Source organism: Macaca mulatta, chromosome 15 (genome assembly GCF_049350105.2).
Source record: "Macaca mulatta isolate MMU2019108-1 chromosome 15, T2T-MMU8v2.0, whole genome shotgun sequence".
NCBI classification, from domain to species: domain Eukaryota; kingdom Metazoa; phylum Chordata; class Mammalia; order Primates; family Cercopithecidae; genus Macaca; species Macaca mulatta.
Genome location: NC_133420.1, coordinates 21390350 through 21412615, shown reverse-complemented (window position 1 = coordinate 21412615; position 22266 = coordinate 21390350). Strand labels below are relative to the sequence as shown.

Here is a 22266-nt window from a genome sequence, read left to right as displayed (position 1 = left end):
CAGTGTGGTTAGAATGGCTGAGAGGAGGATGGAGGAGAAGCTGAGTCCATATAGCATGGGTCCTTGAAGGCTGTGCTGGAGCATTTAAATATCATTTTATTTTATGGAAAGTCACTGGAGGGCTTTAAGCAAGGGAGCGCCTGCTGCATTTTTATTATTTATTTATTTTTTATTTACTATTTATTTATTTATTGAGATAGGGTCTCACTCTATTGCCTAGGCTGGAGTACAGTGGCATGATCACGGATCACTGCAGCATTAACCTCCCAGGCCCAAGCAATCCTCCTACCTCAGCCTCCCGAGTAGCTGGAACTACAGGTGTGCTGCACCATGCAAGGCTAATTTTTGTTATTTTTCATAGCGATGGAGTTTCATCATGTTGCCCAGGCTGGTCTCAACTCCTAGGCTCAAGTGATCCTCCTATCTTGGCCTCCCAAAATACAAGGATTACAGATGTGAGCTACTGCACCCAGCCTTTTTTTTTTTTTAATTTTAAAAAAGTATTTATTTATTTTTTTAGAGACAGGGTCTCTCTGTCATCCAGGCTGGAATGCAGTGGTACAATCATAGCTCACTTTAGCCTCAAATTCCTGGACTTAAGTGATCCTCCTGCCTCAGCTTCCCAAGTAACTGAGACTACAGGTGCACGCCACCATGCCTGGCTAATTTACTGCTTTTTGTGGAGATGGAGTCTCACTATGCTTATTGATCTTGAACTCCTGGTCTCAAGTGATCTTCCTGCTTCAGCATTCTCCAAATGCTGGGATTATAGGCAGGAGCCGCCACACCTGACCTATTATTATTTGTTAATGATTGTTCTAGTTGCTATTTTCCATTGTTTGGGTAGGGCAAAGCCAGGAGACCAGTAAGGAAATCACTAGAGTGGTCTAGGCCAGATAATATGGTTTGGAGTAGGCTGTATGGAAATATACAATTTTGTATATCTTATTTCTATACGTATATACAAATAGCTCAATAGATTAAAATGGCTATTCCTATTACATACAATAGATATATAATATACAATGGATATACTTGTTTTTATAGGAATACTTATTTAAAAATATACACATTCTCAAGGCCGGGCGCGGTGGCTCAAGCCTGTAATCGCAGCACTTTGGGAGGCCGAGACGGGCGGATCACGAGGTCAGGAGATCGAGACCATCCTGGCTAACACGGTGAAACCCCGTCTCTACTAAAAATACAAAAAACTAGCCGGGCGAGGTGGCGGGCGCCTATAGTCCCAGCTACTCAGGAGGCTGAGGCAGGAGAATGGCGTAAACCTGGGAGGTGGAGCTTGCAGTGAGCTGAGATCCGGCCACTGCACTCCAACCTGGGCGACAGAGCGAGACTCCGTCTCAAAAAAAAAAAAAAAAAAAAAAAAAAAAAATATGTATATATATATATATATACACATTCTCAGCAAACTAACACAGGAACAGAAAACCGAGCACCACATATTCTCATTCATAAGTGGGAGTTGAACAATGAGAACACATGGACACAGGGAGGGGAACATCACACAGTGGGGCCTGTTGGGGTGTGGGAGGTAAGGGGAGGGAGAGCATTAGGATAAATGACTAATGCAAGTGGGGCTTAAAGTCTAGCATGCCGTGAACCACCATGGCACATGTATACCTGTGTAGCAAGCCTTCATGTTCTGCACATGTATCACAGAACTTAAAGTAAAATATATATGTATACACACAGACACACAAACGCACACACACAAACAGATCAATGGATAAAAACAAAGCATTTGTAAACAGAACTTAATATATGATAAAAGTGTATATTCTTACACTAGTGGCCCATAGTTTCTTCTGAAGTTTACATTACATTTTCATATTTGTTAGAGCAACATTTTATCATTATTCTTCCATTTCAAAAATTTCATGGGTATTTCCTCATACTTATTTATCAAGATAAGTTTCTTCTTTTTTGTTTGTTTGTTCATTTGTTTGTTTTTGAGATAAGGTCTTGCTCCGTTGCCTAAGCTGGAGTGCAGTGGCATGATTATAGCCTACTGCAGCCTCAAATTCCTGGGTTCCAGTAATCCTCCCACTACAGCCTCCCAAGTAGCTGGGACCACAGGCACACACCACCATACCTGGCTCAATAAAAAAAATTTTTTTAGAGACAGGGTCTCACTATGTTGCCCAGTCTATTCTCAAGCTCCTAGCCCCAAACAATCCTCCCACCTTGGCCTCCTAAAGTACTGGGATTATAGGCATGAGCCAACACACTCGGGCCAATCAAGGTAAATTTTAAAATAATTTCTTCCTGTTCCATCTCACCTCACCCCTCAGATCATATTGGTTCCTTGATCTGAATTTTACAGTGAGTTGGGGAGATATGGCATCTTTGCACTGTTGAGACTTCCTCCCCAGGGATTTGTTATATTTTTCCAATTATTAAGATCTTCTTTTATGTCCTTCAGTCAGGTTTCATAGTTTTCTTTCCATGGACCTTGCCATTTCTTGTTAAGCTTATGCCTAGTATATACTTTACAGTATTCATTGCTAATGTGAATATGTTTTTTTTTTTCCATCACACTTCCTAAATGGAAATAACTGATATTTAGTGTTGTATTTGGAGGTCTCTATAAGTAATACCTCCCTCCCTATTCTAAGTTTGGAACAAACTGGGGCATAGACACAGGAAAGAGATATAAGACAAAAATACTACCTTAATTTTTGATGAAGCTGACTGGAAAAAGTAGCTTTTGATCTGTAGCTAAGTGGGCTTGCTATATTTCTCCCTGATTTGAGTAGATTTATTTCTATAGTGACGGGTAGTGCAGGACAATAGTATCACTCTGTCTCTGAAACAGGTTCACTTACCCCATAGTGAGAGCACATGGTAATATTTGCTCTCTGCAGTCAGCTGAATCCAAAAAGAGAACTCAGAAGCATCTATTATTGTCTACATTTTCCAAACTCACTCATCTTCCCTTAGAGTGGAGAGAGGCCAGGAGTCTTATTCTAATGGAAGTCCCTCTATATGGAAAAGAAGGCTTCTCCCTTCAGTACCATAAGACAGGGTAAGGAGAAAGAAGAAGAAGGAGAAGGAGAAGGAGAAGAGGGAGGAGGAGAAGCCTTCTTCCTTAACATTTAGGAAAACCATTGATTTGGGTGTTTATCTTATAACCAATCACCTTACCAAAGTCTCTGTGATTTTTAGTTGATTCTTTTTTATTTTTCTTTTTTGGGAAACACTTAAATCATAAGCAAATAATGACAATTTTATATCTTCCCTTCTAATATTTATATTCCTTATTTATTTTTCTTATCTTATTGCATTGGCTTTATTCTATAGCCATTATATCAGGCATCCTTTTGACCCCGACTTAAATGAGAATACCTTTAGTGTTTCACCATTAAATATGTTTGTTCATAGCTTCTGATAAACTTTGTCATGTTAAAAGTTTAAAGTTTCTTCCTATAATAGTTTACTAAGAGTTTTTAGAAATTTGTGGGCCTTAGTTTTGAAGTTTATAAAATACTTTTAAAGCATCTATCCCATTGATAATATCCTGTAATTTGTTTTCCTTTAACAATGCAATGAATTTGCAACTTCCCTAATGTTGAATTTTTCTTGCGCCTCTGGAATAAATCTTGCTTGATCATGGTGGGTTTTGAGTTGTTTTAATAGTAAACTGGATTCAAATGGCTAAAATTTTATTTAATAGTTTTACAACTACTATATACTTAAATGAGTTGGTCTATAGTGGAGGTTCACATATTGAAGATTTATCAGTGAGCTTTAGGAGGTGGTCCTGGCTCAGATGAGTTTGGGAAATGCCAGGTTAAACAAACCAAACAGGTTTCTTTACTTCTGGACTTCACAGAGGCCTTCCTTAATATACGAACACTTATCGTGATTCTCCAAAAGGTACACTATAAACGGCATGCAGTACTTTCTCGAGTTGCCTGCAGAAGCCCATTTTCAAAAACCAAATATTAAATTCTCTGGGGGACTCGTGTTCTAGGTTAGTAATCTGCAGTTCTTTTTGGTATTGTCTGTTGGATTTTGGTATCAGGGTTATGCTAAACGTGGGAAATGAAATAATTGTTTTTGTTTCTTTTATTTATGTATTTTTCCTGTGTAACAGTTTAAGTAACATAGGGGTGATCTGTGCCCTGATGGAATGATAGGGCTTGCTGTAAAGCCATCTGAACCCGTGGCATTTCTGAGTAGTGAAGACACTGGGAATGCATAAGTGCACGGCTTCCCTACAGGATGTTTCCCCCTGACAGCCCATTCTGCTTGGAGCCCTTTTCTTTAGGATCAAACAGCTATTATGGAAAAGCCTAGAATGTGTGAAAATGAGACTCAATGCGTTAGCACATCGATGCTGATCACTCCTGCATGGTCCTCAGTTCCTAATAAATGCTCCAGCCTCCTGGCAAGAAACCTTTCAAATCTTGCACACGCTGGCCTCTGCCGGGGTGCTTGGCTGGGCCGTGTGGGGGCATGGTTGGTTAAGGCGCAGAGTCCGCCTTTCCTACCAGCCACTCTAGCTGAGGGTCAAGCTCTGGACCCTCCCCCAACCATCCAGCTCCATTTTATCCTTGGCTTATGCCTTTCCCCAAGTACTGCAGAGTAGGACTCCAGCTAAAAACCTCTTCTAGATGCTTGCCTGAGGCTGGCCACAGAAACCGGACTCTAGGCTTCGGGGGATAAATCATCTAACCAGCATAAGGAGAGGCCTGAGAACTGCTAGGAAATTGGGGTTAGTTTGAGACAACTGGCTGAGTTCACCTTAGGTGAGCTGGTGGGTGGGGGAAGATGAGCTGAAGGATTCTAGGGTTCAGTGAAGCCTAGAATGGCTGGGTGGGCGGAGAGTCCCTAGAAGGGGCCAACTTCTAGCCTGAGGGCCTGGGGGCTTCTAGTGATCTGCAGCCGAGCCGAAGACTGGTCTTGGGTACGGCGAGGCCTACGAGAGCTAAGCGGGCTGAGGGTCCCTGGAAAAGACTAGCCTGGGGGCGGAGACCATCCATGCCCCACGCTCCAGAGGCCGGGGGCTGCCGGGGGCCTGAGGCTGGACTGGGGTCGCCGGCGGGCTCGGGGAGGCCCGGGTGGGCGCACCGGGGCCCTGCCTGGAGCTGACGGGCTGGGCCGAGGGGGAGGCTGGGGAGGCGGGGTGCCGGCCGGGGCGGCGGCGCGGGCTCGGGACGCCAGGGCTCCCTCTCCCTCCTCCTGCCCGAGCCAGCCTCGGGCGCCGGGCGCCTCCCTCGATCCGGAGCCAGCGCCAGCGCCGGGAGGCCCGGGGCCCGGCCAGCCGCCGCGGCCCGCGGAGGGAGCCGCCACCGCCGCCACTGCTGTTGTCGCCGCCGCCGCCAGGCCGCGCCCCGCCCCTCCGCCGCCGCCGCCGCTGCTCCCGGTGAGGCTCGCGCTCGAGCTGCGGCGCCGGCTCCTGCCGCCTGGGCCCCGGGCCCGGCCCCTCCCGCGCCGCCCGGGCGATGAGAAGCTGCTTCTGCGTGAGACGGAGCCGGGACCCGCCGCCGCCGCAGCCGCCGCCGCCGCCGCCCCAGCGGGGAACAGTTAAGTGAGGCCCGGGCGCCGCGGAGGCTCGGCCGAGCCGGCCCTGCAGCCGTGAGGGCGGGCGGGCGCGGGGCGCGGGACCTGGGCCGAGGGGCGGGCGGACGGGAGGAGCCGGGCCGCGCCGAGGCCTGCGGGCTCCGTGCCCGACCTGCGGCGGGGACAGGCCTGGGCGGCCTTTGCCGAGCCCCGAGCGCGCCGCGGCTGCCGGTGCCCGGGCTCGGCCCGGCGGCGAGAGGCGGGAGAAGCTGGGGGACCCGAGTGCCGGCAGCGCCCCCGAGGCCCGGGCAGGTGAAGGGTGCGGAGAGCCACCCCTGCCCGCGTGAGAGGGAGGCGGCCCACCTGGGCACAGACTGGGGACAGTCTGTCGTTTGACCGGCCTGGCCTGGGGTCCTGCTCTCTGTGGTCACGTGGGTGCAGACCAACGTGCACCTGCCCCTGGGGCATGACTGCCTCTGTGATCTGGGCACAGCAGAGAGGATATCTAAACCCTCTGGCACCTGTCTGCAAGGTGACATGCCCAGCCTGGGTACCCGAGACCCACAGCACCCATCCAGGAACATGGTGGGCACGTCGAGCACTCTACAGTGACTCCAGCACCAGTGAGATGCGAGGAGCAGGGGCTGGGACAAGAGCTGAGGCATGGCACCAGGGGACATCACATCCTTAGAGGCAGGCACCAGGGAACGGGGTAGACCCTAGAGCATCTTTTGTCCTCTTTGTTACCAACACACAACTGTTCTAAATCAGCAGCCCTTCTCACCAGGAAAGATGAGACTCTTCTGTTCCCTGCCCTTCAACAGCCTCTTGCGCAAGGCACTGAGGAAGACCACAGCAGGGCAAAAGGCAAATGGCGGTCACCCCTTCCCTGCTCCCTGCCCCCACCCAAGAACCAGAGCCCACTCCAATTGCTGCCACAAAAGCAGACAGCAGACCAGCTCCTCTTAGGGGCCTTTGTCTCTCGTGGTTCCTTCTCAGTATAATCTCATTGTACATTTCTCGACAGCTGGCTGGATCTCATCTCGTTTTAACAGGGCTAGGAAATCTTAGCAGCAGCACCAGAAAAGCTTAGAAAGTTAAAAGATAAGCTCTGTGAAGCCTTGACTAGCTGAAAAACTCAGTGTGCCAGGATGTTTAGTTACAGTAGATGGTGACACCTTTCTTGCTTGTTGGAAATCATGTGGGGTACTTGGAGATACTGTACCAGGCTCAGAATCTTTAAATAGGGCCTCTGAGAGCTGCTTCTGCTTGGGACCCGGGCTCCAAGCCCCATGGGAAGCAGTTGATGTGGCGATTACTGGTTCATTTGAACCTAAACTTATCATCGGTAATCCACATTTTTCATTCCCTCCTTCTAGGCTTTAGGTCACACTCCTAATTCAGGCTCAAGGCATTTTCCCTGCCCTGTCTCCATCCTGCTAGGGGCCTTTTACCACTTCCAGCTGGAATATTGTGCAGGGAGTTATGTTGTGTGCAGGGAGTTTAGAATTAGACCTCAGCTTAAGGGAGTTTAGAATTAGACCTCAGCTTAAGTCTTGGCTTTCCTGCTTACTTTGTGCCCTTGGACAAATTATTGAACTTTTCTGAGTTTCAGTTTCCTCATCTGCATAGTGAAACTAATGATCGTATTCATCTCATGGGATTATGGCGTGATGTAAATGAAATATTGCAAGAAAAGTCTAGCTCTGCCTGCTACTATAGCAAGAAGTCAGTAAACGGTAGGGGTTATTATGAGAGGTTTGTTAACGGATGAATGAGAGGAGTAGCTTATTTATTTTTAGAGTTTCTGTCTTTTTTTTTTTTTTTTTTAGTTTTTGTTTGTTTGTTTGTTTGTTTTTGAGACAGGGTCTCACTGTCACCCAAGCTGGAGTGCAGTGGCACCATCATGGCTCACTGCAGCCTTGAACTCCTGGGCTCAAGAGATTCTCCCACTTCAGTCTCCCAAGTAGTATAGGTACCTGCCACCACGCTTGGCTATTTTTTAAATTGTTATTATTTTTAGTAGAGATGGGGTCTTGCTATGTTGCCCAAGCTGGTCTTGAACACCAGAGCTTAAGTAATCCTCCCGCCTTGGCCTCCCAAATTCCTGAGATTACAGGCGTGAGCCACCACGCCTGGCCTATTATTTAGTCTTTAACAGGACAACCAGGAAGTGATGGTATAGTAGAAAGAACACTGGGCTTGGATTTAGGAGCTCATGTTTGACTCTCAGGCTACCTCCTGGACCCCAGGTGACCCTAAGTGAGTCACAGAAACTTTCTGAATCCCCATTTCCGTAATGTAAAAGTGTCTTAAGAATAAAGCCTACCCCATAAAGCTAATCAGTCAAGAAGGCTGAAGGAGCTAATGTATGTAACTGCACTGGGTACTGTACGAGGTGGGGCTTCTCATGAAATTTAAGTGCGATTCAGCATCCAGCAGCAGATCGTGGTGTTTTTTTCAGGTCTGATGTTTATACAGTCTGTTGAGGGGAGAGCTTTAAGAAAAAGAACACAAGAATATCCTGTGTTTGTACATGTTACAGAACCACGCCACCATGTGAGCACACTGCTGGATACCCTCTCAGGGCCTTGGAAGAAGTGTAGTCTCTATCCATTTCATGGAGGATCTGCTCCTGGGGGGATCAGAATCCAAATGGCATAGGCCCCTCTGTCTGAGTTTGCTGGAAATGCTCCATACTCAAAGGGAGACACCCTTTCCACACTGCAAAATAACGATGGTGCTGGAGTCAAGCCTGGGAAAAGTTGAAGGTGCTATGATGATGATGAAGATAACAAATGACTACATGGCTGGATGTGGTTAGGATAAGCACACTGTGTTGCAGAGCCTCCTTTGCAGGTTGGGTTGTGGAGGGGAGGCCTGGGTTTCTTGAATGAGCTCCTTCTCCCCAGGCTGCTCTGTCTCTCACCGAGGCCCACCCTGGCCAGCATTTCCCCAACTACCCACCCCTCAACCCCGGCTCTCCTTGGCCTTCTACTTGCTGGGCTGCCCTTGGGAATCATGGCTTCCCTGTGCTGTCTGCACTAGTTGCAGTGGGTTTGCCAGAGTCAGGTCTGTCTCCAGCTGCCTGGGAGGCAAAGCCACTGCAGAGTGTGCCTGACATTACCTCCCTTGTTGGGGACATCCTGTGGGCATGCATTTGGTTTACTTGACACGCGTCTGGCGAGATGCGGAGCTTGTCCAGGCAGAAATGTGAGAGCCCTGTGGGCCTGGAGCCCAGGAGTTGCACATAGTAGCTTTGTAGCTCCTACTTCCCTTAGGACTGGAGGGCCATCTTGTTGGACCTGTGGCAGGAGTCAACACGAGTTTGTTCTTTCTTTCTTTACACACACCACACACACACACAAAAACAGATTCTAATCAGCAGAGCAGAATATTCAAAAGAATATCCCCTGATCTTTTAGAAGAGAGAAATAAATGAGTTCATAATGTGCTAAATAAGCCTGTGGTATTGATGAAAATGCAGATTCTAGGACCTCATACTCAGACTTCATTCAATCAGAATCTCTGGGGAACGGGACCTGGAATCTGCATGCTTAACAGACACCTTGGGTTATACTTCTGCTTACCAAAATTAGAGGCCTACAGTTCTTGACGCTTTCTTAAAAAGTGTTAAATACACATAACATAAAATTGACCATCCTGCTCATTTTTAAGTGCACAGATTGGTGGCATTACCCACATTCACAGTGTGGTGCAGCTACGCTGCAGAACTTTTCATCTGGCAAAACTGAAACTCTGTGCTCATAAAACAACCTTCCATTCCCCCTTTCCTCACCCCTGGCAACCACCATTCTGCTTTGTGTTTCTGCGAGTTTGACTACCCTAGGTATTCATAGAAGTGGATCATACGGTATTTGTCTTTTTGTGACTGGCTTATTTAGTTTAGCATACTGTCCCCAAGGTTCGTCATGTTGTAGCACATTTCAGAATTTCCTTCCTTTTCAAGGCTGAATAATACTCCATTGAATATGTGTACCATATTTTGTTTATTCATCCATAGATGGATGCTTGAGTTGCTTCTATCTTTGGGCCATTGTGAATAATGTTGCTCTGAACATGGGTCTACAATTCTCTTTGAGACCTGATTTAAATGCTTTTGTGTAGATACCCAGAAGTGGAATTGCTGAATCATATGGTAATTCTATTTATAATTTTCTGAGGAACCACCACACTGTTTTCATAAAATAGTGGCTGTAAGGCCGGGCGCGGTAGCTCAAGCCTGTAATCCCAGCACTTTGGGAGGCCGAGATGGGCGGATCACGAGGTCAGGAGATTGAGACCATCCTGGCTAACACAGTGAAACCCCATCTCTACTAAAAAAAAAATACAAAAAAATAGCCGGGCGAGGTGGCGGGTGCCTGTAGTCCCAGCTACTCGGGAGGCTGAGGCAGGAGAATGGCGTAAACCCGGGAGGCAGAGCTTGCAGTGAGCTGAGATCCGGCCACTGCACTCCAGCCTGGGCAAGAGAGCAAGACTCCGTCTCAAAAAAAAAAAAAAAAAAAAAAAACAAACACATAAAATAGTGGCTGTACCATTTTACATTCCCACCAGCAGAGTGCCAAAGTTTCCAATCTCTTCACATGCTTGTGAACTGTTATTTTGTTGGTATGTTTGTTTTTGGTTGTAGCCATCATAATGAGTCTAAGGTGAAATGTGGTTTGGATTTGCATTTCCCTAGTGGCAAGTGATATTGAACATCTTTTTGGGTGGTGGTTGGCTATTCATATATTGTCTTTGGAAAGACTTGTTATTCAAGTCCTTTGCCCATTTTTAAATTAAGGAATTTGTTTTTGTTGTTGAGTTGTAGGAATTCTTTATAGATTCACATATTAACTCCTCATCAGATATATGATTTGCAAATATTTCCTCCCATTCCATAGGTTGCCTTTTCACTCTGTTGACTGCCTTTTGCTGCAAATTCTTGATGCTTTCTACACATTATAACTGTGTAGAAACAATATTATTTGCTATTCCGGTTTTGTAGGGATGGAAACTCAGGCCCAGTTTACTTTAACTTGCCTAAGGTTATGCAGTAAGTCTCAGAGCTGGGATTCAAGCTTGGGTCCCTTGGACTCCAAAGGGGTGCACCCCTTCCATTCCTCTGCTCTGCCTGCCATTCCCCGCTTGGAGCTAATAGCATAAGGAGGCCCCATGGAGGTGTGAAGGAAGGGGCGTTGGTTGGAGAAATGTTCAGTTGCAGGCGGGGAAGCATGAACGGAAGGCCTGGAAATCTCTTCCGTTAGACCACTGGGGTGCCCCTTCCTGTAGCTCAACATCATTGCTTAGATCTTAGAAACAGCAGAGAAGTGCAGACAGGTTTTTTAGTTCAGTTTGATTGTGTTTTGTTTATTTGTTTTCTTAAGCATTTTATAAGCTTGTTTCAGAGCCCATCTGCTCCTCGCAGTTCCCCCGAGCAGTCCCTGTGTGTTCACACCACGGTGCCTTTGTTGAGGCTGTGTCTTCTGCCTGCAACACTTTCACCACTCCACACACCCCCATCTTTCGGGGAGGTCAGTTCTTTGCTCACCTCTCCCTGCCTGACCAGGCAAAAGGAAGAGTCCCCTCTTTTGCAGTCCCTTTCTCTTGGGGTATTTCCCACAGCCCGTGAGCTCCATGTCTTATTCATTGCTCTATCACCCAGCACTGTGGAGCTTCTCCTTGGCTGCGCGCTCTCCAGTCTCAGTCCCAGCCTGAACCAATTAAATGAAAACCCGAGGATAGGGAATGGGAAAGCTGTGCTTCTACAAGCTCTCCAGGGCATTCTTCCTGCAGCCAGCCTAGACGCCCAATGGCCCCTGACAGGCCCACATCCAGCCTGGCTGCACTGAGTTAGATCTAAATCTGGAATCCCCTGGAAGTGCTGCAGTCCCTTCTCCCCTCCTCTGCAAGTGGCTAACCTCTGGGGTCATGGTGTGTGTCCTGCATGGAGGTATCAGTGACCCCAGACCCCGGGCTTTCATTGGAAGGGTTCTGACAGTTCTGCTATTCCCCCGCCCCTTTATGTGCCCCTGCCCCTTTATGTACCCTCCTTAATCCAGTGAAACCTAGCAATTTTGAGAGGATAGGAATTTTGTTTGTTTATCCTTCCCCATTCATTCATAATCCATTTATTGAGCACCCACTGTGAGGCGGGCATTGTGGTGGACATAACACACCTTTGAGTAACTTATGGTCTGCTAGGGAAAGCGTGTTCTAGCCTTCTGAGAGGCAAGGCTGTGTGTATGTGTACGTGTGCATGAGTGCATGTATGCACATACGTGTGCTAAGACTACATGCTTGGATGATGTCAGGATTCTGAGTGGTGGCACCTCTCTGGCTGGGCAATTGGAGAAGGTTTGAGGGGAATGGAAGGTGCGACCCTGTTTGGTTTTTTTTGAGACAGACTCTCACTCTGTCACCCAGGCTGGAGTGCAGTGGCTCGATCTTGGCTCACTGCAACCTCTGCCTCCCAGGTTCAAGCAATTTTTCTGCCTCAGCCTCCCAAGTAGCTGGGACTACAGGTACGTGCCACCATGCCTGGCTAAGTTTTGTATTTTTAGTAAAGACAGGATTTCACCATACTGGCCAGGCTGGTCTTGAACTCCTGACCTTGTGATCCATCTACCTCAGACTCCCAAGGTGCTGGGAATACAGGCGTGAGCCACTGCATCTGGCCGTGACCCTGGTTTTATTTATTTACTTATTTATTTATTTTTTTTGAGATGGGGTCTGGCTCTGTTTCCCAGGCTGGAGTGCAGTGGCACCATCTCAGCTCACTGCAACCTCCTCCTCCTGGGTTCAAGTGATGCTTGTGCCTCACCCTCTCTAGTAGCTGGGATTACAGGCACTCACAACCACACCCAGCTAATTTTTGTATCTTTAGTAGAGACGGGGTTTCACCATGTTGGCCAGGCTCAAACTCCTGACCTCGTGATCTGCCCACCTTGGCCTCTCAAAGTGCTGGGATTACAGGTGTGAGCCACCATGCCCATGCATGACCCTGGTTTTAAATGGTGGGGTGGGTGTCTGCAGGGGAGGAACCTGGTGCTCTTGGCTGAACTGTCAAGAGGAAGGAGGGGGAGACTGGAGGGCTGATTCTGAGGCTTTTCCCCATGGAAGATTACCTTTAGATTCATTTCATCCATTCATTCATTCTTTTCTCCATGGAAGATTACCTTTAGGTTCACTTCATCCATCCATTCATTCATTCGTTCATTCATCAAATACCCGATGAGTACCTGCTCTCTTGTACTTAAATTTTGGACTGTAGACCAGCTGTTTTAGTGTCAGCTGGGAGCTTGTTAGAAATGCATGTTCTTAGACCAGCTCAGGCCTACTGAATCAGTATCTCAGGGGGTGGGGTTCAGGAATGTCTGCTTTTCACAACCTCTCCTAGTGATTTTTGCACATGCTAAAGTTGGATAACTCCCACCTCAGAATGTGGACTTTCCATCTCATTATTGTAGCCTCAGTGCTTAGCCAAAGTGGCTCCGTACTCATTTGTGGACTCACTGTTCACACGCCAGGCCCCCGTAGGGACCGGGAATGTGGGAGGATGCTTCAGGAGGAAGATGGCAAGGTCAGCCAAATTTGAAGTATTCCTGAGCCATGTGGGCAAAGACACCAGACAGACACCTCTGAGTCTAAGGAGAAAAGCCTGGCTTGGAGGTATTTTGGAAGTTATTAGCATATGGGTAGAATGACTAGATGACTAAATATATGAAAAAATAATTCTCAAGACCCATGTGAAAGTCCGAGAGGGGTGTGGTGGCCTGGCTGGCCTGAAGACAGGTATTCTGATGATTCTGGCCGGGGCCCCTATTTGCCTGGCACTGAGATGATATTAGTGTTTTTACTCTGTGAGCACTGTGCCCCTCAGGGCAAGCTGTGACTCCTATCACCAAACACTCAGGAACCATTGCTTTTGGGACCCTGGGGATGGTTTCATTTGTAGGCATCTGCCTTCTGTTAGGGTCCTTTTTTTTCCTTCTCTACAGGGGACAATATGACACTATCCAGCAAGACCTGATGGGAGTGGACACAGACTACCCTCATTTGCAGTAATCATGGGCAAGCAGGTGGTACCCACAGTGTACCAGAGAATGCCCTACCCTCGAGTAATGTTCCCTGGTTTGCACAGAGTCAGGCCTGTAAGGGGCAGGGCTTTGGCCAGGACAGTGCTATAGAACTTGATCCTGGATTTATTTTTGGAAAGTGAATCCTGGAACCTACCATTGCTCCTTAAGGGTTGGAGGAATCTGAACCCTAGTCCTGCCTCATGTGGTTTATGCAAAATCTATGTTTGGTAATCAAATGGTTAATAGAAATCTAAGCATAGGGCAGATTGAATAGACATGTGCATACAGTGGATTCTTCTGTTGCAGGGAAGAGGAAGTGCTCACAATTGTTAGTTCCCTAGCTGGAAAATTATTTGCGATCTAGGAGAGCTTAGAAAAATATTTACCTTAGTTGCCCAACAACTTAGCAGTCCTTCTAGCAGCCAGTGACTTGTTGCCACCTGACTATGTCCACCAGCATTTGTCAGAGTGATTTGACTCTGACTGGTCACCAGGTAATCTGTCTAAAGTTCAGAAGGCGTCAGGATGCCACCCTGAAGCTCCACAGTGACAGCCTCTCAAGTCTGTGCACTGTCCCCCACAGGTGACCTCAAAGCCAGCTGCCCATTTAACTGGGCACGGCATGGACACTGGCCCCAGCTCTCAGCCTTCTGAGGAGGTAGGTCTCTGCACCTTTCTGTAAGGAGGTGGTTGGGTTTGTGTGTGGTGTGCATTGGTGAGGCCTGGCCACAGGTTCCCTCCTTGGGGATAGGCAGTCCCTTGCCTGTCCTTCTGACCCTTGCTTGCAATTTGCCAGCAGAAAGGTGTCAGTAATCCTGGGGCACCAGAGGTGGGCATGGATTCTTACAGACCATTGCTGCCGCTGGGAAACAGGCAAAGACCCTCTCTACGAAGGCCAGAGCAGCAGCTTTTACTGGGGGACAACCCATTTCCAGCAGCCACCTGCTCTTGTGGTGTTTCCCACGGCGAATGAAATGTTTATTCTTTTCCCTTCCTCAGCCCTGGAAGCTGGTAGATGTGAGCAGGCAGTTTTTGTCTTTGGTGCCCTTGACTTTGGATTTCAAGCAAGCTGATCGCAAGTTTGCCCTTCTGTAGGGATGTAATTAAGCCACGGTTTTTGTCATTTCAATTACAGTAGCCCAATTTAGCCTGCCCCCCTTTAATACTTTGAAATTACTCTCCTCAAAAGTTGTATGCCAGTCATGCTTTCAGCCTTGACCAGCAGTGCTCGCTGGCGCCGCTTCTGAGCCGGCGTCACCACGGCAGGAGGCCGAGATGGCGGGAGGCTGGAACGCGGGCCCACTGCCCACAGCACCTCCTTTGAAGGCAGCGCCCCCTGCCCCCTGCAGTTGTTGCTCCCTGAAAGCACTTTAAACTCCTCGGCCCACACCCCGCCGCTGGAAGGGCCTCAGTGGAGAGAGGTCTGAGCTTTGTTAGTTGCGTTTTGATTTCAGTACAGGAGTTGATAAAACGAGATAAACCCCAGGCTCAGGAGGGCCGTGGAAATTAAACAGAGATGATATCAAAGTTCCCCTGAGTTTTCAACTGTGATACAGTAGCTCAGTTTTCTCCCAGACTGGGGCCGGGAGGCACGCCTTTGATTCCGAAACAATGTTCAGCATCAGTTAAGCCCAGCACTGCTGACTTTCAGGGATTAAGCACACTGTTGTAGTAATTCTTTGATCAGCTACAAGGGAGCAGTGTGCCGTCTGTATGAAGGGTCTTTATAGTTAAAGTTCATTTCTCCGTGAACCTGGGATGACAGTCTTGTGCTAGGTGCTGCAGTGCCGGGAGCTGGGGCCTCCCCAAGCGCTATCTGCAGCACTGCAGGCGGAAGCTGGAAGCAAGCTTGCTCCTGGCTTTGTTGTGTGGTTTGTATGATGCTCTTTGAGTATGGCATGGTGGAAAAAATCCTCTTGGCTTAGAAAACACTTCACCTTAACCCTCCCCAGCTTTCCCATTCCGTACACATGTGGGCACATGTGCATACGTGTATGTGTATGTGCACACACACACACACGCTACTCTCCTGCCTTGCAGAGGAAGCCTCTCAGGAGCAGGCAACGCCTGAACCGAGGCTCTGTAGTCCCCAGCCTTGGAAATGACCTCGCAGAGGCTGTATGCCCGCTCAGGGGAGAGGTCAGAATGGAACCTTCTGGGACCTGATTACCTGCGAGGTGAAAGTAAGAGGACCTGCTCAAGGTCCAGTTTGAGTCCCTGGCATCCCAGCACCTTTATTCCTTACCCAGCATGTATTGAGAATAGACTTAGATTGGCCCAATCCTACAGTTCTGCAAAATCTCAACATTTGTCTTGTCATCCAAAACACTGGGTCAACTTTGTAGGTTCCCTATAGAGACCTTCCTTGCAGCCACAGCTGGGATGGCACAAGTTTCGCCATCTTGCTTCCCCCTCCTCCCGATTGGCCCTGCAACTTCCAGTTGGATATGGAGCCCCTGTGAGCTGTCGATCCTGCTCACACCATGCCATAGATCAACCTATTCCCTACTGTGCGGTGCTCGGATCTCCCTCATTAGGCCTAAATTTACCTCCATCCTACACAAACATGGCCTTAGCTCATTTTTATTGTTGTAAATTATTTATGAGGGGAATGTTGAATCTTGAAACTGAGGTGTCAGGAAAATTAATCCCATGCTACTTTTATCCTTCTGTACTTTTTCCCCCCTTGCTTGACTTATTGAGCTGTGGCTACAGAAAGAAAAGCTTTGGCATTTTAAAATATAATTAGTGTTGAAACTGCTTTCTCAATTGGATGCCTTTCTGCCTAGTACAATGGAAAACAGACCAGACCCAGGGAGGAAGACCAGTCGTCCCACTCCTGGGAGGTAACCCAGCCACCTACCAGGTTTGATGTGAGCTTCAACTGGGAAGGAGCCTGAGAAAGCTTCTTGAGAGCTGCAAAGCACTGTCCAAATGCTACAGACCTGTCAGTGTGTTTTGTGGGCAGTTTGGACTTTGAGATACAGATGGATGCTGGATGAGGAGCTGTTGATACAACCTGGGGTTGTTGCAACCAGGCCTCAGGATTTGATGTGAGAGGGCCCGCATGAATGGCCTCTTCGAGTCCTCAGCCGCGGGGCCATCCTTCCTGGCTTGAGGCTCCGCGCGGCCTGGGAAACGTGGAGCACTAGTTAATAAATGGCCTTTTGTTAGGAAGGTCAATTGAAGTGCCGGTAGAGACGCCGTTAAGAGTAATTTGCAGTCAGAAAATATGTAATTCAGGGCAAGCGGCTTTGAGTGATGGCCCCTGCCATGGATATCTTGGGCGTTTCTCATTAAAAGCTGCCTTGGTTGGTGATGGCGCTTGCTCCATGAGTCGGCCGCAGCGCGCGCGGCCCGGAGCCATTTGTCCATATTTCACAAAGGCCGCCTTCGTCTGTCCGGGGCACAGCAGCTGGGGGGAAGGAGAGAGAACGGCGGGCGTTGGAGATGCTCTGCGAGCAGCTCTGCGGGGCCCTTTGGCAGGCCAGGCCCAGCTCCTTTGTCTGCCTCAGCCGGGGGCCGTCTGCAGCCATCTTTGAACCTTCTCCTGGGCCGCCGCAGGGCATTGTGGGAGCAGCATGGCTTCTTCCAGGGCCTGGTGACCCTCCCTCCTGCTGTTGAGAGCGGGCTCCAGGCAGAGGGCCATTGTCATCATTGTACCGGGAGGTACGATGTGACCAGGGGGTGTGGCGATGAATCCACCAGCAAATAAGATATTGCTTATTCATGCTTAACCCCACTTCCCTCTCTCTTCTCCTTTTTCTTTGTCCCTTTCTTTTCTCTCTATGATAGTAGAGTCCATACTATCTTAAAAAAAAAAAAAAAAAGAAAACTTACCTCACATGTTCTTTATTAAATTCACAGCGTGATATTTTAGCACTGGCAGAATTCGTACATTCTGTTAATGAGTTGTTAATTGCAAAGCATTCTTGGTAACCAACAGCAGGTACCAATATTTTGCAAACTGCAGCAATGTTATTTTCATGTTACCAATACTACGGAATTTTTCAAGTGCTGAGCCCTTTTGATCAGTGCCTGCTCTGGATCTGCAGGTGCAGATATTTAATTCTAAACCTTTACTGGGGACATGCATGTGTATTCACTCAATAAATATTTACTTAATGCCTACTGTGTGCAGGAAGCACTAAGCCCTGTGTTTTATGCAGATAAACCTGCCTGGTAAATGAAACTTGAAAGTAGAAAATGATGCAGTGATGCAGTGTGATACCCCCTGCCCTGGCCGTTTAGAAGCTTATTTTCAGAAGAATTAGGTAAAGCATAACTTTGTTAAGCTTTTGTTGTAAACAGAAGAGGAGACTGCAGCTGTGCCAGGCACTTCCTAGCCTTGATCGAGGACTCAGCTCCATTGCACTGACAAGTCTGTTTCCGGAGCTTTTTGTGGGTTCCACTGACTTCATGGGAGACTTGCATACGGCATTTTGATTGTTCCTATTTAGGAGGCTGCAGTCATTTTTAATGGCCTCTGCCTTTTCTAATTCTAGGCTAGAAGCAAGAATATTCTTCCTGCCTGCTTAGTGAGGTAGGGTGTTTGGTTTGTGTTAGAAGCAGTAACCAGCCTTGAGAGATCTGGCAGACCTACAGCCAGTGGAGTTTAATTGCTGCAGAAGGAGGTGGAATTTGACTTGCTCTTTTTCACTGCTTGTCCTTTTAAAAGTACTTAGGTTCATTTACATATGGTGGTGTCTCTCTTATTTGCTTTCTGGTGCACTGCCACTCCAGCTGCCCAGACCCAGTGCTCTCTATATTCTACCTGTCTCCTCTGGTCACATCAAGAGGCAGTCAGCAGCAGAATAATAATTCCATTTTCCCTCCCTTTCTCTCAAAGTGCCCAGCAAGAATTATGATCATTGTTACTATTTGGCTTTGAGTAAGTGCCCACATGACCCGAGGGTAAAACACAACAAAGGGATCTGCCAGTCCCTTAGGGAGTGACGCCTATCACATTTCTGACCAGTTACCTGGACTTGTATGTCCCACACCCCACCAGCCTTATGTGCTTTTTTGAGCGCCTACTGTGTACCAGGGACCTCTCCAGACCTTTCATTTACATCTATTCTCTTTGACTCTCTTGGTGCTTACAGGAGCTCTGCAAGGGTCAGTATCATGACCTCGTTTTATAGCTGAGAAAATGAAGGGTCCATGAGGTTAAATTGCTTACTCAAAGTCACCAGCTAGTCAGTCATGGAGCCGGGAGTCCAACACCATTCCTTCACCCAAGCCCAGAACACTTATTTCTATGTGTACAACATTCTTTGCTTCTTTGCAAAGCTCTGCCTGCTGAAGGCCTAACCTTGGCTGTGGGTTTGGAAGTCTAGGCCTCCGTAGGAGAGATTGCAAGGGAGAGAGAGGAAAGGTGTTGTTAGGCTTAGCCATGTCTGACGTGTCTTCAGAGCAGCTGCTGGTATCTGTTCAGAAATCAAGCAGCTGATGGCGGAGTTAAGAATGACGTGCTCTTGGGTTTGAGTCAAACTTACCTCCTGAGAGTAGAGACAAGCTCTCATGTTAGCTCAGTGTTCAAAGCTAACTGGAGAAGAGTGGGGACCAGAGGTGATTTGAATTCTTGACCTAGAGAAAGGGTCACATAGGGTCAGGACTCATTCAACTAGTTCAGGTATGTGAACCTCAGGGTATTTGCCCCAAGATTCTGGTTCTGTCTGTTTGAGACTTTATATTATTCACATAAATGCTATGTTTGAATTTTATGCTTTCTTTTTCCTTTGCTGAACCAGGACCAGTCCACCATGCCTGAAGTCAAAGACCTCTCAGAAGCCTTGCCAGAAACGTCAATGGATCCCATCACAGGAGTCGGGGTGGTGGCTTCTCGGAACCGAGCCCCGACAGGCTATGACGTAGTAAGTCAAGATACTAGTTTGTACATTTTGCTCACTGATTCTACAAGTATTTATCTCCTGTGTCCAAGACCCTCTGACCCTTGCGTGTTAAGATGTGCTTCTTCCCTCTAGGAACTTAATCAAGGGAGGGTCTGGAGAGCATCCTGGTTTGGGAGTTAGAAGACCTGAGCCCATCTGGGCCATTTCCTGGCCTTGACCACCTCTATGATGGTCATTTTCACCTTCTGTAAAATTAAGGAGTTAGATTCATTGATTTTCAACTTCTGGTTGTGACATTTCATGAAAAGGATCCAGAGTCTATGAACGACTCCTGGTGGTTGTCATGTATTGTCATGCATGTGTAAATATTGTAAAGGCATTGTCCTACATCTGTGTAGCTCTTTACAGTTTAAAATGTTTCCTACCTGTGAACTCATTTAACTCTCATGGGCTTTTGGAAGGCTGGGAGGGCAAGTAGCTGTATCGCCTCTTTGCTGATTAGGAGAACCCAAGCTCTGAGAAGTGAAGTAACAGAGTCCCAGTCTTTGGATATGGTGAATCATCAGGACCAGACTCCCTCCAAGTCCAGCGCTGTGGCTGACCACACCACCACAATTTAGTGGAGAACTTTCCTTGCTTTTCAGCAGACATCTGTGCAGGTAGTAGTCCTGATGATTGGTAGTAGTCCTGATGATTGGAACTGGTTATTTTGTTGTTTCCATAGGTAAATTCTGCTTCAGTTGTTAAATTTTGATTACATAGTACAGAGGAGCATTACGGGAGTTTAATTAACATGGATATTATCATGTGTTCTGAGATTCTAAGGTGGTCTTAGGTTTACTTTCCTCACTTTGTGACGTTTTGTGCTTATTCACTGAAAATGTGCACCAAGAATACATAAGAGTGAAAGAACACAAATCTCATTAGCCAACACTGAAAACCTCCCACAGCAATTAGAATAGTGTCTGATGTCCTGCAGTGAGGAGGATGCAATGCCTGGTCCAGCAGAAGATGCCCCAAGGCAGCGTTTCCCAACTTCGGCACTGTTGACGTTTCGGGCAAGACAATCAGATAATTCTTTGTGCTATCCTGTGCTTCATAGGATGTTAAGCAGCATTCCTGGCCTCTCCTTAGTGAATACCAGTAGCACCTGTCCCTCCTCCCCTAGTGGTGACAACCCAGAATGTCTCCAGACATAGCCAGATGTCTCCAGGAGCAGGGGGTGGCTGGGCAGAATCAGTCCCCTTTGAGAACTGCAGTGGTCAAGGCAGATCTGTACTGGGTCAGCCAGTGCTGGGTCCTGGGTAAGGAAGGAGGAGCCTGTCCAAATGCTACACATCCCTTTTCCAACTGTTTGAAAGCTCATAAACATTTTAAAAGTGAAAAAGTGAAGGAATCTTTTTCTGACAAACATTTGAGTCTTTCCTGCTGCTTGACTTCAAAGCACGATTTGAATGTATAACTTTCCATAAAATAGAATCATTAGGCATGGCTTTGTGCCACGAAACTCTGGGGGAAGCTAATAAAAATGTTCCTGATTTGAGAAGCCAAAGTATCTTTTGATGAATTAGGGATGAAGCAGCAAGTCATGAATCAAGGCAGGGACTGGGAGTTCCCGCTGTGGGAGAGGACGGGCTCAGGGGTCACTCTCCTAGGAGGGCTTGTAGGGAGCTTGAGCCCAGGGCAGGGGTCTCCCCATCTTCCCATGCCCTCTTTTGTTGATCTGTATCTTTAGCATTCCGTTTGTACCTTTAGGGTCATCCTGCTTGCTTGGCTAGTGGGTGGCAGATGGCCTTTGATAGTTTGGTTTTCTGGAAGTCTTGGTAAGTCTGACAGGAGCAGAATCTATCCCTATCATTTTCTCCTAACATCGAGCTCAGGGCAGAAGAGCGCAGTGTCAAATGAGTAAAATTAATAAGCACATTTCATGATTGTGCTGTGCCGTGCATTTTAGTGGGAGGTGAGCAGGGCAAGGGGCTTGAGCTCATCCGCCCGGTAATTACCCAGCTCTGCACGGCCGAGGTAGAGACTGCTCCGGCTCCCTCTGAAAGCCCTAACAGGGAGAGAGGTGGGAGTCCCCTCTTGGTGCTGGCCTCTGGACTGTGTGCAGACAAGCGTCTCGTTCCCCAGAGGTCTGGCCCCAAGTTCAAGGAAGGCGGGGAGGGCATGGTGAGAAGAGAGACTTCTCATTCCTTTTATCTGGAGTTTCATATTAAGTCAACATCCAAACCAAAGTGCACGGCGCTCTGTGGTGGCTAGGCTGCAGAAATGCTCAGACAGAACTCCAGCAGATGAGGAAGCCCCGCTGCGGATTGGGCCGAGACCTCTCTCTGTCTGGTGTAGCTGCTGTAGGATTAATTTCTCCCTGCACACAGAGCCCGTTGAGTACTGCCACCGCGCAGCCCTGCGAGTTAGGCACCAGATGGACTGGTGACCCTGAGTAGCACAACTGCTTTAAAATGAGCTTAGGTCCCATTGCTGCTCGAGGTAAAAGGTGCCAAATGTTCATTTATAAAAATTTAATTCAATAACTTCCCTTCTCTCTGGGTCAGGGGAGCCTTCTTAGGCTAGGGGGCTGGGGATTATATGCTAAACTTCTCAATTTATTGTTCCGATGTCTGCAGTCCTCTCTGAAAGAGCCTCCCTTTTCTGTTCTGCACCCACACTATCTGGGAGTGACTGGTGCTTCTCTCCCCTTGCAGTCAGAGTTGGGGTGAGGCTCGTGCGTCTTCGTGATGCCACGTGCCCGGAGTAGTGACTATATGTCATAGATGACTAGTGTTTGCCAAAGATAGTGCATGCGGTTT

At 47.8% G+C, this 22266-nt stretch overlaps 1 protein-coding gene across 11 annotated transcripts in view; it reads left to right on the top strand.

Moving 5' to 3' along the window:
- The first annotated feature begins 5379 nt into the window (after positions 1-5379).
- MVB12B (multivesicular body subunit 12B) overlaps positions 5380-22266 on the top strand; it is a 181442-nt gene continuing 164555 nt past the window's right edge. For 7 of the 11 annotated variants that reach the window (XM_077967975.1, XM_077967968.1, XM_077967970.1 and 4 more), the window contains exons 1-3: positions 5380-5546; positions 14188-14262; positions 19358-19480. In XM_077967975.1, coding sequence (XP_077824101.1) covers positions 5466-5546; positions 14188-14262; positions 19358-19480 — 279 coding nt within the window. In that variant the 5' untranslated portion in view covers positions 5380-5465. The other 4 variants (XM_015116818.3, XM_077967973.1, XM_077967972.1 and 1 more) reach the window with 3 other exon arrangements.